The sequence below is a fragment of the Charadrius vociferus genome, unplaced genomic scaffold, assembly GCF_000708025.1.
Source record: "Charadrius vociferus isolate BGI_N301 unplaced genomic scaffold, ASM70802v2 scaffold561, whole genome shotgun sequence".
Lineage (NCBI taxonomy): Eukaryota > Metazoa > Chordata > Aves > Charadriiformes > Charadriidae > Charadrius > Charadrius vociferus.
Genome location: NW_009646848.1, coordinates 82,973 through 98,579, shown reverse-complemented (window position 1 = coordinate 98,579; position 15,607 = coordinate 82,973). Strand labels below are relative to the sequence as shown.

The 15,607-nt window shown below is 39.6% G+C and overlaps 1 protein-coding gene across 1 annotated transcript in view; it reads left to right on the top strand.

Moving 5' to 3' along the window:
• The first annotated feature begins 5,195 nt into the window (after positions 1-5,195).
• The window catches only part of CRACR2A (calcium release activated channel regulator 2A), a 51,006-nt gene continuing 40,594 nt past the window's right edge, over positions 5,196-15,607 (top strand). Inside the window, exons 1-3 of the mRNA XM_009894130.1 lie at positions 5,196-5,363; positions 9,351-9,462; positions 15,258-15,426. Coding sequence (XP_009892432.1) covers positions 5,196-5,363; positions 9,351-9,462; positions 15,258-15,426 — 449 coding nt within the window. The remainder of the gene's footprint in view (positions 5,364-9,350; positions 9,463-15,257; positions 15,427-15,607) is intronic.

Sequence of the window (15,607 nt, the reverse complement as noted above, 5' to 3'; positions counted from 1 at the left end):
TAACTTCCCTCATGATGCACGTGATCTAGTGAGTGAATTCAGGCTGTGTGGAAGAAAAGAGTCTTTGACAAATTTCAGCACCTTTCTGAAGCAAAAGCATGAGACTTGCGTGTTTCTACTTGAAAAGTCAAAACTAAAGGAGTGAAAGTCCCATTTTTTCATCTAATTCAGTCTGGGTGTTCATGTGGTTTATAATGCTTCCATGAGAGCTTAAAAGGCAATTGCCTTAGTCATAGTAGAGGAAAAAAATACAGATTTTTTTTGGGGGTGCACAACTTTGTATTTCTATTACTTGTTTTAAGCATGGGACCTGCATTTTTAACTTGAAATGTTGCAAAATCCTTAAAAAATGGCTAAAAGTGACACTAAGGCCCGCTGATCTATTCATCTTTCACAGGTTTGTGTTTGGTCTGTTCTTCCATGATGGAATTTGCACTGCCTTTGCAGTCAGTGGTTCAGTGCTCTACGTTTTTTATCATTGGATGTTTTTTTCCTGTCTAGCTTATCTGCCATGTTACAGCACAAGAGTGTTACTTCTTGTGTATCACATCATGTGCATAGGGAGCATTTTTCTCCAATGCTGTATCTAGCAAACTTCTATGTACTTGAGGATGGTTACTGTGCTCTCTTTGGGCTTAGCAGTCCCATTCCTCTATCATTCTATGTAGGTCCTGCTTTTTTGGTTCTTGCTTTTTTTCTTTGATGTGTTTCCTTGATGGGTCACTTGGCCATAATTGGGCTAAATAAACTACAACTTTCCAGATTAAATTGAAAGGATTCTACAACAGGGTTCACTGTCTAACTGGATGAACACTTGTCCAAGGGCAGGGCACAGTAACAGGGAACAGCATGACTTCTTTCAGCAGGCTTGTGCAAACTTAAAATACTTGTGGTGGTATATTTTAGCAGATTTAGCTGCTTTTCAGCACAATGCTAGAAGACAACTCTGACACTAATTTAGTTCTAAAGAGGTCCCTGTTCATGTGTCATGTGAACAACTGCAGGTTATTTTAACAATGTGTAATTTTGCTTCAAGAAATATATTTTCCTACAACTAAATTATCAATCTAATTTTTATTCTCCAATGTTTGTAAAACATACATGTTATCTCTCAAAGAGTATTTCGTATAAATCCATGGTGACCTCAATATTAAGTAAGCTTACTACATTTTTCTGCTGATGATTTGTGTTTTGAAGTGTGCTGCAGAAAGTTTGTAACTATAGACAGATGCTAAAAAAATATTTTACTGAAACCTGGAAACACAGAGACATGAGTGCAGGTAAAACAGCTCTGTAAGTTTTCATAATTACGGAGAATGGGATTGTCACAAGTAATGACTTATGAAATTTGTGGATCAGCAGTGCTCTGTACCTCTAGAGTTTGGTGATCTGTAGCACACCTGACAGGAAAATAATGATGAAGATGTCATTTGAAATGCTAACAGTGACCTGTCTTTTGCAGACCAGTCCAAAAATACCCCATGATTTATCATCTGTAAGAACTGTATAAAGCCTATGTCCTTGTTTAGTATTATTTGGAGCTATGCTTGTTTGTATCAGCTCATAATATGACATATTTTGCATAGTGAAGTGTTTGTTTGTAGTTAAAGAATAGAAATCAAAGGTCTTAATAGAATAGGATAGTCTTTTGAATTTGTAAGCCATTTGATTTCTAAAGGAGATGCATGAGTGAATGGAACTACCTACGTTACTTAAAACCGGCCTTGGAGTAATTACGTTGCTGATTCAGTAACATGGGGCAAATTGAAGTTCTAATCTTTCGTGTTATTACCAGCATTTGCAAAGTATCAGGACACTCTAGGAACTAAGATGAAAGCTGCCGTAAGGATTAAGAATTTTAGTGTACGCTCTAATTTAATTTTCTGCTGTATTCAAGACACTTGCTGTGTAGCAAGTTTTTATGGTGTGTATGAAAGGTGGGGCAACTTGTAAGAAGGTGAGGCTCCTGTGATGCACATAATTTCATTTTGTGGTATGCAAGTATTTAGAAAGCCTGGTGACATTTTCTGAATTGTATCTGTACTGTTTGCTAAATGTAAACAACTTTATCAAACTGCATATAGTGCCTTTTTGTTCCACTATTTTTAATCTGTTTTCACATTTCTATTCTTTCACATGCAATTTACTATTACTTGCACAATTTTTCTTTTTGCTTTTTCTTAAGGAAGTCTAATGAACTGTACAGAAATCACAGGGACTAGCAGCACTATCATGTTGAGTTTGGCCTGTTCCTGCAGTTGTGGCCTTTTGAGAAATCGTTGAGGTGTGGGGGGTAAAAAAAAAAAAAAAAAATTACATCCAATGCACACGGAGTCTGGGTCAGATCTTGTCAAGACTGTCTGTAGGCTGAGCTTGTCCCACTGATTTGTGGTATTTTAAAATCTGTTTTTAAGTTAGTGTTAATGCAAAATTGAAACTGATGGCCTGGTTTGGATTACCTCATACACTGGTGTCAATCAAGAATGAGCTGTATTGAAGTAAGTGAAGGTTAGGTGTGTAAAAGCAGCATGAAAGGAGAATCTTGTCCAGGCTATTATATCACTATAGTCTGAACGTGGCTTGCAGTGGCATTTCCATCTGATCACAAGTGTGTGGGTGACTACATAGAGTCAGAGCAAAGATTTATCTGGTTTTGAGACTGTCTAATATTGGAAATATCAGGAAAGGGATTAAGAAACAGGGCAGTTATGGAGTGATCTTTTCCTTCGTGTATCTTCCCAGCTGCTGGTGGTTGGTCAGACTTTCTGAGCTAGAAATTTTCATCATAAGAGGAAAGAGTACAGCTGTTCAGGCAGCTGTAATAGCCAAATGCCACTTGCTATGTCAGACCTACATTCCCCGTGACAGCCTTGTTAGTTTCCCAGGGCCTGCTTGGCTGCTGGCCGGCACAGGTGCTCTGGCAGGATTTGGTGCCTTTTGGGGTACGGAGCGCGGTGAGCCCCAGCAGAAGGCTCACCTGGCACAGCGATGAGGGGTACCCTGTGCCTGCATGCTGTGTGCAGGCGGAGGGGACACGGCTTGGTTTGAATAGCTGGTCTTGGGGTTTATAAATCACCCCTGACTGCCATATGTTTAAACTGAAGTAAGACCCATTCTGAGAAGTTTACTAAAGCGGGATGTTGTGGGTATAGCCATCCTTTCCCTTCTTTCAGCACGTGTTTTTGTTCTGCTGCTTGTAACTCTGCTTTAGGAAGGATTTTGACAGCTGAGTTCTTGGGCCATTAAGCCAGAATTATTTCAGCTTTGGGGAGTATTTGAACAACAGTCCTGGGATGATCAAAATTGCAAAAGAGAGCGAGGGAGACAAAGGAAAATGTACCTGTTTGCAGATTTTTGCCACGTGGTTTCAGAGGGGGTGGGCGATTTGCTCATCAAAGTCCCAGTTTGGTTTGAAGTCAATGTCCCGTTTACAGTGATTTTATACTTACATGCAACATGGGAAGTCTAACAGCCTGGCCCATAGATATGGGAGAAATCACTTTGTCATGGAAAGCCAAGCTGCAGGTGTGACAAACTGTACGTGTAAGAAGTTCTTGGAAGATGCTGCATTTTAAGAGGTACAATGCACTGCCAGGTTTGAACTTAAACAATGCCAAGGCCTGTACTCTGAAGACAACAGACTCAAATAATTCTCACTGGCCTGTTGGAGTTGTTCCAGGTTGTGCCAGTCATGCTGGATCAGAACCAGGCTATGTTCCTTTGTAATAGTGATAGGACGAGGGGTAATGGGCATAAACTTGAACATAGGAAGTTCCATCTTAACATGAGAAGGAACTTCTTTACCTTGAGGGTAGTGGAGCACTGGAACAGGCTGCCCAGAGAGGTGGTGGAGTCTCCCACTCTGGAGACATTCAAAACCCGCCTGGACGCTGTCCTGTGCAACCTGCTGTAGGTGACCCTGCTCTGGCAGGAGGGTTGGACTAGATGATCTCCAGAGGGCCCTTCCAACCCTAACAATTCTGTGAATTCTGTGAATAGTCAAATGCCTCTCAAAATACTTGTCTCTGTTAAAAATTATCTGACAAATTTGTGGCTACTTTAGGTGGACCTGTTTAGAAAAACAAATTCAAGATGCAGACACAAGGTCAGGTTGTTGCATGTCATCTGAGCCCTGGTAACTCCACACGTTTTGTTAGCCTGTCACAAACACATAGTACCTCAGTGAAATAGACAGTTTCTCTACTTGGTTTACCAAATGATAATCAGTTAAGATCATGCAGGAACTCTTACAAACATTAGGTGAGGCATGACAACCTGTGATTAGGCAATAGTGCCTTTGAGCTCATAGGCTTTTGGGAAAGCCGGCTCCTTTTGTATTGGTACTATGTGTTGTACAATTGAACAAGTTTGGAGAGGGAAAACTATTTACATCTGACCTCCTAGAATGAATTTAAGATAAAATTATAGCCAAACATAAATATATGCAAGTATTTTCATGCAGGGGATATGATACAAATTTTCAGAGGCTGTTCAGAATGTGATTAACTTATGAAGTCTTCCCACCAAGTTCACTAGCAATTAGTTCTCCTTCACAGGTGAAAGTCAAAGCCATAAGTAATAAGGGTGAATCTAAGGAAATGTTTCAGAATTCCATAATCCGTTACCTTTCTCTTAATTTTACTTAATTGATTTAAACATCACGATCCATAAGGTTCCATCAGTCATCATTCCCTTTCCATTCTGTAGCTATTGTATGAACTGCATTCCAATGCAAATTGTGATATGTGGTGTTAAGATCATCAGAGTCAAAAGGATACCAGTTGAATACTTGTAGTGACTCTAAATTATTTTTTCGTTTTCCTGCATTTCTTGTGTTTTCTTGTTCATGTTAATCGATTGTCTATAGTTGTTGTTACACTGGCTGATTTTGCTTTGAGATTCCTTTTCAGAGCTAGTTTGTCTTCTCCTTCCCTCAGACTCCCCCTCCTTATTCATCATCCCATTTGTGGTGTCTTTAGTGCTGCCCATCAAGGGTAGGCATTTTCAAAAAGCTTTTTCTTCTTTTAAGCTTTAGTGCCTAATTAAAGAGATGGTTGCTAAGAGATTGTGGAAAGCGTCATTAAGAGGGTCTGATTTGCTCTTTTCCTTACCTTCCATGCACAGGTTTCAGATCAGAATTTGTGAGTAAGTGGGACAGCAGCATCCCGAAATATTCCTGCACTGAGATTGTGACAATGGACAGAATACAAGGAGACTGTGCCAGTCCTGGCCCACCAGGAAATGCGGAGAGGAGCAGGACTGGAGAACAAGACTCGGGACTAACTGTGTTGGGAAAAGCACATGAGTTCTTTCAGATTTGTGATGTGGAAGGCAAAGGCTTCATCACTCGTCAAGACATGCAGGTAAACCAAAACTGACTGTGTGAAATGCACAACAAGAGAAGCTCCAAATGCCCTTCATGAGTTGAGACTGGTTAATTTAGAGTTAAAAATTGTAACACCCTTCTCATAACTTTAAAGAGATATGTAGGATTTAAAATAATCTCTTTGAAGTCTTACATAATGCTACTTTTGTTTCCACAGACGAAGCAACAAAAAAATGGAAAATCAAAGTAAGCAAAGTTTAAAAAATGCCCCAGGAATTTAATTTCATTCTTGTTGAGAAAGTTGAAACTCCAGTAAATTCATTACTTAGCAATTTGCCACAGCATCATGAATGTATTTAGTCCACCAATTTTATCCTGTTTTTTCAGCAAAATTGTGTAAAGAAAGTCTTTCACTTTGGTTTCATCTGCCAGACAATGGTGAACTTTTGGTTGGGTCACATACATTCGTAGGAAGTATAAAGGAACAGTATTTTAGCATTATTCAGTGTTCACAACAATCTTACCAAAATGTTCTTAAATGGTTTGAAGGGCCAAAATCATATTCGCTGAAAATGCAAGCGAAACACTTTTAACTACCTATGTTGGAAAAGCAAAAACCTCATAGTAAATTGTTTGGATAACTAGCTCTCAAGAGCTTTCTGTGCAGTTGGGTGTTGCCGAGTTTTGTGATGACCAGTGCTAATTCTGCAAAGTTGAAAAAAGACAGGAGTACAGATGCTTGCTGTGCTGTAGGCTTCACCAATATACATTATCTCACTGAAGTAAGTGAATGCAAACAAACAAATATGTTGTTACTGTTAATTTTGGTAAATTCAGACCCATAAAGAAGTTAATGGATTATAATTATATTATCTTTCCAAAACCTGAATGGTATATTTTTATCTAGTGAAAGACCTATATATATATATATGTAGGTGTATATAAAAACTGTTAATATTTGTTTTTACAAGGAACTTAAAAACATTTGTTTCTGTTTTATTCTAAGTTTTATGCTTAGAGTGCTGATAAACTTATACTTCAGGTTCTAAAGCAGACGTTGCAAAAGATGCAGTAGAAAAAGGGTTGCAAAGAACAGATAAAGTACATTTTTCTGTTTCACCACGAGTCTTTGTTTACCATATCTGACAACTTCAGTACGTATGTAAGTGTCTGGTTCATCTAAATACAGAAATAAGGGTGCTCAGAACATTTGAGAAGATGTTTCTTTTTATTTGCTTTTATTTCCTGCTGGTCCAATTAAAGATAATACTACAAATACAGACCTTTTGAAGATACTGGATTATCCTTATTCCACTCAACACTTAAGTAAATCAAGAGTAACTCAGCTGAAATCAATGCAGGTCCATTGACAAAAAAACTGGGGTGAGACCCATTTTCTCCATTTGACTTTATGGTAATCTAGTGACAGTGAATAAAAATTTTAAACAAAGTTCTTCTACATTAATTCCAGCAATTCAGAAACCCTGATTGTTTGAAGCCAGTGATAGCTTTCTCATTTTCCTATCTTTCTTGGAATTCGGTAGTGGATTAATAGAGACCTATTTGGATACCAGTGACAGTAATCTAGAATGTTTTCACATGGATTTGGTACCGTTATTGTATTAACATACAAAATAATGATGTTTTATAACAAACAACGGTACATTAGGCATGTACTGTTATAGGTATTCATTATGCTTGATTAGAATGTCTAGTTATCTACAATCTCTGTATAGCAAACATGAGTCTGAAATCAGTATAGTTGATTTTGATTGCACTTTTCATGACATTCACTCCCTATAGCAAAGACATAACTCAATGAAGTAAGTAATTGTTTTCCTTAAAAAGCACCAAGCGTTGATCACCTTTGCACTGTCTGAAAGCAAATTCTGTGTGAGACTTGAAACCACAGCTTTGCATTGTGGGCCTTCAGGTTATCATGAATAATAAGAATTAGTGTTGCAAAATGTTTTGTTTTAATGCATGTAGCAGAAATGGGTTCAGATCTTGCTCTTAGCTATTTGACCTGTCCTTTTATTTAGCAGAGTAAAAGATAGGTGTTTTCAAATAAATAAGCATAGAGGTCACGAAAGCACAAAGCACTTTGGGTGGCAATGCAGATAATTTCTCTTAAAGCTCCAGTGGTATCTTTTGGATATGTTTTATTTCTTTTCTTTTCTTTTTTTTTTTCGTAGCTTTTAAGAGCATCGTGTTGAAAGGATCTATGTATTTTTACATTAAGCCCAAAGTGAGCAAATAAACAAAACCATGCCTATGAGACCAACAATAACATTTTTTTTCCTAACAAAAAAACCTCTACCTTAAATTTTTTTTTGAAGAATAAAAACAAGAGATTGGGAAAACTTTGACTTCAGATTAGTAACAATGGTAAGCATGGTCCCAGTTCATCAAAGTCAGTAAACTATCATCAGGGAGTTTAATGGAGCAAAATGTTGGTACATTCTTCAAAATCTCCTATTTTCAATGCAAGTAAATGTGGTGTTTTCTACTGCAAAATTAGTATAAATCAGTTCAGAATTTGAACTCTGCAATAGAACACTCCAGCTGTAGTTGGAGAAGCGTGTATTTATCAGTCAGGTTTGCAACAAGACCCACAAGCAGCTGTACTGGAGTAGCAGGTGGGTCTGTATTGTATCACTGATGAAATAACTTGTTTAGACTGGATGTACATGAAGTTTTCTCAGTTTTTTTTCGAAGCAAGCAGCAATGGACAATTAATACTGCTCAGAAATCCCTTTGGGACTATTCCAGATAGTTCTTGTGCTTTAGAAGCTCAGTTACTTTTCCTTCTCGAGACCACCTTGGAATTCCTTCCATTATTCTTCTCTTCAACTCATATAGGTTTATACCCTAAACCCTTTGTTCCAGGCAGGGAAGTTCTGATTAGTGCACTCAGCCGATTCTTACCTTGGTTATATGGCCTGGTATATTGAATAGTGGTTTCTATTGTTCTTGGTTTGCAGAAGAGACTTTCTTTGGTGCTAAATCCCTTCCCCACAGTGGAACAGATGAGCACTTTTGTTCTGATGGACTTTATCAACCTATTAGCTTGCAATTTTAGTATGTTATATATACAATAGGACTTCAGGGAAGATATTAAAATATTAACTAATAAAGCAGAAGACTTCAGTAGTGTATATTTGTATTGCTTCCCAAGTTGAGGAAAGGTTTTACTCTTCCTAGTGCTGTCTCCCGGTAGAAATCATGCTATTGTAGTAGTTTGCCACTCCAGTTTCCTCCTGTTTCTGGGAATCTGTCTACACTGTTAAAAGAATTACAGTAAGACCATTAGGCCTAGATTTAAAGAAAACATTTTTTTCTTTTGTGCCTGTCTTTAGATTCTTGGAAAAAAACCCACCTGATTTTGTGGAGCAGATTTAATGAAATTTTGTCGCTTTTGGCGTGAGCATGCTGCATTTCAGAAGTAGACAGTCAGAAACTATATTTAACTCATTGTAGGAGCCTCAAGTTTGCTCCTTGGACCATGCAGCTTTCTTAGCTTGATTTATTTATTTATTTACACATTTTAAAGCACCTTTAATTAGGACAGTATACCCCCTATAATGTTCTTGTTTAGAGAGTCTCTTGCTTGACCTCATGACAAGGCAGGAACTAGACGTACAGTTCTGCTGGCAAGTTTGTCCAGCTCCATGGTAATGAAGGCGTTTCACTAAGATAATCAAGCCACTTCACCAGGATGCTGAGACTCCACCTCAAGTTCTAACTCTTCCCTGTGTGATTGGAATCTGTGTCATAAGGAGATTGTTCTCACTGATTTGTCATAAAGGATTCATAAAGGCAAATAATGAAGTCATAAAGACAAATAATGAAGTCATAAAAGCAATCTCCCTCAGTTGATGCTGTTTTATTCTGTGACATATTTGAATTTTCACTCTGGGAAACAAAAGGGCCAATCCTTTCATATTATGGATGTTCTACAGAATCTAGTTGTCCTCTCATCCTGTAGTACTGGGTAAAGTTGCTGCATGTTTTGTCATTCCAGAGGCTGCACGCTGAGTTACCTCTTAGCCTGGAAGAGCTTGAAAAAGTTTTTGTTACATTGGATGCTGATGGCAATGGCTCGCTTACCCCAAACGAGTTCACCACAGGACTCAGTGAGTTTGGAATGCATGTCTCCTGTATAGAGCTTTATTCATATTCTGTACTCTCCACATCAATAAAGAAGCATTTTATCTTAATAGTACACTTGATGCACACAGGGAGACAGACTAGTTCCTAGATATAGCAGATAGATGTAGCAGATAAAGAAGTGTTCAAATTATGTCTATAAATAGACAAAGGTCTCCAGGGTCTTTGTCTCCTGTGTAAGATGGCAAGCCATGGCACAATGTGAAACATATGATGTAACCATCTGAATTACACCTGTTTTAAGCCATGGAGTAGATCTATGAACAAATGTTGGAAAAGTTGCTTTAGGGGAAAAAAAATCTTGTGGTTTATTTCATATCAGGTCATAAGACCTGAGAGATAATTAGTATTATCTCCAAGATTAATGTAAGACAATGTTGAAAATGTGTTAATACCACTGTCCTTACAGCTGTGGGAATACTTTCTACAAGAAATTAATTCAAGTCATGTTACTTTATTTCAAAACAAAACAGGATAAGGCAATTATTATTATTACGGCGTGACTGGGGCTGATATGTTCTTTGTAAGTCCCTGATTTGCAACAGCACTCTTACTGTCATGTTCTGCCTGTGAAAGGGTTGTTTTCTCCCCAGCTGCGACGTTCCAGATAAGATGACAATGTTAGACTGGCTGTTAACGCGGAATCATTTTTGTACTTAAATTTTAGCTCTGCTGCCTATAAGTGTTAGGCTTAAGCATTTTTCTCAAGAAAACTGAATCTCTTCTATGTGTGAATTGTAACATTAAATCTCCATTTAAATACTATGTATAGGGCCAGCAAATAGGACCTTCATTTTTGTTTGCAAATCATCAATCATTTGAAATTTTAATTCTCTCATGTCACACCCCTCCCATTTTAGAGCTAGATCAAGTATCTTAATAAAGAGTATGCTTTAATCTGCAAATTGCCATTATTTTAAAATGAAATAATGTATTACTGCTTTACTTTTCATAAGTAAATTATACTATTTCTTAGTTAAATGAACACTATTTCCATAAGTAGTCCCTGCAAAATCAAAATTTGCTGTTAAGGGAGTTTGTAAGTGGCTTTCATGTCCAGCAGCTACAGAGCCTGGGGATTCCTCCTGCCCAGCTGGTGGACACTGGTCCAGAGACCCAGATGGATGTGGCCACTGCTTTCCCGTTTGCAGGTTCAACTGACAGTGAAGTTAAAGTTGTATCGTGGAGACACCCACACACGCACACACACATACATACAAAGGACATGGACACACATTGCCACAGACAAGGTGCTGCCTTCAACAGCACCTCCGTGTAGAATTCATGTAAAACATAAGGATGGACAGTGTAAAGCATGCTACATTTTAAGCTGCTACACAGGACTGACAGGTATTTTTCAGGGATCCAGGCTAGATAGTCATACCTCTGGCTAGGTGATGATGTTGGCATTCCTAGTAGAAGCAGAAGCTGTACTAGATAAAAGCTGCTTTAGAAAACTAGAGGATGGACAAAGCAGAGAAGTGTCTGAATAAAACTTGTACTGCATCAATTAGTATAGGAGAATCGTGTTCGTATTTCTAAATGGTGGCAAATCTGAAATTTACTGTAACCTCTCTTTACAACATATTGTGTTGTCTCTGTGGTCAACATGCTCTGCTGGGTGCTAGGAGAAAAAAAAAAAAGTGCGATAGAGTTGATAAAACCATAAAACCACACCAGTATTTCTGTTGTGGCTATGGTGTCTTCTGTACTAGAATTTAGAATATAAGATCCTCTGCATAAAATCTGACTAGATTCCTCAAAAATTCTGACTTGCAGATATTCAAATAAAATAGCTGGCCCATTTAGAATTTGATGGAATGTGTCTGGTCTTCCTGAACTAAGCACAAGTGCATTGATTATTCATGTGGCAATTTCACTTCTGCATCCTCACTGTACAACTACTGTACTTCTTTCTTCTTTTGTTTTTATGGATGTAGCTAAAAAGCCTGTAGCTGTTTGTTTTAGTTTTCTTTGCAGGTATCAGTATTTTTGGCTCTCTTGTCTGTATATATACCCTTTTTATCTCCAATTCTAAGACAGTTTCAAGCTTCACCTGTTTGTTAATTTACTTGAACCATTCAGACCGGTTGGTTTCAGTAATATCTATTCTTGCTTAGCCTCATGTGTAATTTAAACTGAATCAACTCATATGTCAATCCATGGTTATTTCTTATAATCAATTCTTCTGTAGTGTTCTCAACACTTACTAGAGCAAATACAGGGTAACATGTTTTGTTTGTTCATGAAAAATTGTTGAGAACATCTCATAACTTTCATGAAAGTCTCTCATGACTATGATGTGGTGTCAATAGCCAGGAATATCTGAATCACGGATTCACAGAGTGGTTGAGGTTGGAAGCGACCTCTGGAAATCATCTGGTCCAAGATCTCTGCTCAAGCCAGTTGTCTAGGGATATATCCAGACAGCTTTTGAATATCTTCAAGGAGGGAGTCTCCACAACCTCCCTGGGCCACCTGTGGCAGGTGCGTGGTTACCCTCACAGTAGAAAAGTGTTTCCTGTTATTCAAATGGAACATCCTGCGTTTCAGCTTGTGCCTGTTGCCTCTTGTCCTGTCACTAGGCACCACTGAAAGAAGCCTGGCTCTGTCTTCTGTGCACTCTCCCTTTGTGTATTTATATAGATTGATTATATCCCTGAGCCTTCTCTTCCCTAGGCTAAACAGTCCCAGCCCTCAACTTTTCCTTGCATGAGAGATGCTCCAGTCCGTTAGTGATCTTCATGGCTGTTTGTCAGACTCTCTCCAGTATGTCTCTCTCCAGTATGTTCTTATGAGCCCAGAACTGGACACAGAACTCCAGGTGTGGCCTCCCCAGGACTGAATAAAGGGGAAGGCACACTTTCCTTAACCTGCTGTCAATATTCTGCCTAATGCAGCCGAGGATACCATTAGCCTTCTTTGCAGCAAGGGCACATTCCTGGGTTCTGTTCAATCTGGTGTTCACCAGGATTCCCAAGTCCTTTTCCGCCAAGCTGCCTTCCATCAGGGTGGCACCCAGCATATACTGGCGCACGGGGTTGTTTCTCCCCAGGCACAGGAATTTGCACTTCCTTTTGTTGAACTTCATGACGTTTCTGTCAGCCCATTTCTCCAGACTGTAGAGGTCCCTCTGGATGGCCGCACAACCCTCTGGTATATCAGCCACTCCTCCCAGTTTGGTGTCATCTGCAAACTTGCTGAGGGTGCACTCTGCCCCATCATCCTGATGATGAATGAAGATGTTAAACCGGACTGGACCCAATATCAATCCCTGGGGTACATGATAGTCACTGGCCTCCAACTAGACTTTGTACCAGTGATCAGCACGCTCTGGGCCCAGCTATTCAGCCACTTTTCAGTTCACCTCCCTGAATGCTCATCTAGCTTCTCGTCAACAGCTTCTCTCTTAAGGATCTTGTTGGAGGCCTTACGGAAGTCCAGGTAGACAGTATCCACCACTCTCCCCTCATCTACCAGGCCAGTCACTTCATCATAGAAGTTTATCAAGTTGGTCAAGCATTACTTCCCCTTGGTGAACCCGTGCTGACTGCTCCTAATTGTTTTCTCATCCTTAATGTATCTGGAAATAGTTTCCAGGATTAGGTGCTCCATCACCTTCCCATGCATCAAGTTTAAGCTGACTAGCCTGTGTTTCCCTGGGTCCTATTTCTTGCCCTTCTTGAAGACTGGGGTGACATTTGCTTTCCTCCAGTCTTCTGGCACTTCTCCTAGTCACCATGATCAATCTAAGATTATCAAGACTGGCCTCACAGTGACATCTGCCAGCTCCCTCGTCACTCCTGGGTGCATACCATCAGAGCCCACAGACATACATGTCCAGTTTACTTAAGTATTCCCTGGCCTGACTGATCCTCTTCTACCAACTGTACATCTTCCTTGCTTCAACCTTTCTCTCTGATCTTGGGGTCCTGTGATTCCTGAAGGCCAGCCTTGCTAGTAAAGATTGAGGCAAAGAAGGCAGTCAGTACCTCCACCTTTTACATGTCCTGTATAACCGAGTCCCTCATCTTGTTGAGGGACACATTTTCCCTAGTCTTCCTTTTGTCTCCTGTGCACTTTTTTGTTTGTTTGTTTCGTTGGAGGCTCTCCACCTGCCTGTTGTTAACTTATGTACTTGAGCAAAACTAAACCACTACCAACATCTAGAGACTTGTATTCTGCATCACTTTTTTTTTTTTTTTTTTGTCCTCCCTGTCCAGATGCAATTCTGTTTGGTCTTTAGCTTTCCCAACTTCATCCCTGCAAGCCTGGACAATGTTTCTGTATTCCTCCCAGGTTACCCATCTTTGCTTCCACCCTCTGTGTGCTTTCTTTTTGTGTTTGAGTTTGGCCACGAGCTCCTTGTTCATCCACGCGGGCCTCTTGGCATTTTTGCCTGGCTTATTCTTTGTGATGGAGCTCTCTTGAGCTTGGAGGAGGTGATCCTTGAATATTAACCAGTTTTCTTGGGCCCTTCTTCCCTCTTGGTCCTTATCCCAAAGGACTCTTCCAAGCAGATATTTGAAGAGCCCAGAGTCTGCTCTCCTGAAGTCCAGGGCTATGAGCTTCTTTTTCACCCTTCTCCCTGCCCTCTGGATCCTGCACTCCACCATCTCATGATTACTGCATCCAAGACTTTCTTTTGACTTTCGCATCCCCAACAAGAACCTCCTTGTTGGTGGATACAAGGTCCAGCAGAGCACCTCTCCTCATTGGCTCCTCTGTCACTTGGAGGAGGAAGTTATCATCAGCGTATTCCAGGAACCTCCTGGTTTGCTTAGGTCCTACTGCATTGTCTTTCCAACGGATATCAGGGTGACTGAAGTTCCCCATGAGGACCAGGGCCTCTGAACGTGAGGCTGTTCCTATCTGTCTGTAGAAGACTTCATCCACTTGTTCTTCCTGGTTGGGTGGCCTATAGCAGTAACAGGCCTATACCCCTTTGCCTGTCCTTTCTTCAGTCCTAACCTACAAGCTCTCCATCAGCTCTTCCTCCGTCCCCACACAGAGCTCCATGCATTCCAGCTTCTCTCTCACATAAAGGGCAACTCCCTCTCCTCATCTTCTGTTCTTGCGCTTCCTAAAGAGCCTGTATCAATCCATGGCAACACTCCAGTCATGCGAGCAATCCCACCACATCTCCATGATCCAATCTTTCCGTTATTAATAGAAATATCCCAATAGATGGAAAAACCTACAGTAGGGGTCAAGTTCAGAGGAATTCAAGTGCATGTGAGTCAAATGGAGGGAAATAAGTGTTTCTAAAATGTAGCTTTCTATATGCTGTTTGTACAGGAATTTGAGGTGTGCCTTTGGTCATGCACTAAAAAGAATGTTAAAATAGGAGGTACATTTCATTAGTAGCAATGTTGTGGTTATTTTAGATTCTTAACTTCTATTTAAGCATATCAAGAAATAAGGCCACAACATTTTTAAAGTGCTTGTTGCTGTGATTTTTATCTTTTGTTTATGGAGGTCTGAATTTTTTCAGTATATTTGTGAATTTTGAGGTGAGTGATTTACTGAACATTAGACATTAAACTGGGCACAAAGTCAGACATAGAACTCGGAGATCATCATGCTGTGCCTCATCCTTTTGTTGTTTCATTATACTCCCTTTTCGTGTAAACGAGTGTAGGTGTTTCCCTCACAAATTATATTTACTGTAAAATTTCATCTTTAGTATGTTGCTCTTCAATGACATTGCTTCTTGTAATAAGTTCTGAAGATGCTAACATGTGTAATTTCTAATTCTTAGGCCAGTTTCTTTTGGGGCAGATTGCTTTGAATAATGAGATGATGCAGCAATCAGAAGGTGAAACAGCCTGTCCACTTAAATGCAAAGAGACCATGAGTGATGATGAGGATGAAGAATTCCAGTTCTCAAATCTGATGGATCGGCTTGGAGCTAAAAAGGTTTTGGATGAGTGAGTCTTCGCAGCAATAGTAATAGATTGTATGATCTTTTATGATTCAGTTCTGGGTTTGATTTTAATGGAATCCAAGATGAGTGATGAGAACCACGGCTGGTCAGTAGCACAGTGATTCTTTAAAAATTGATTTTCTTGGTTGTCAGAGTTGATAAAATGCCATTCAACCAAAATTTCC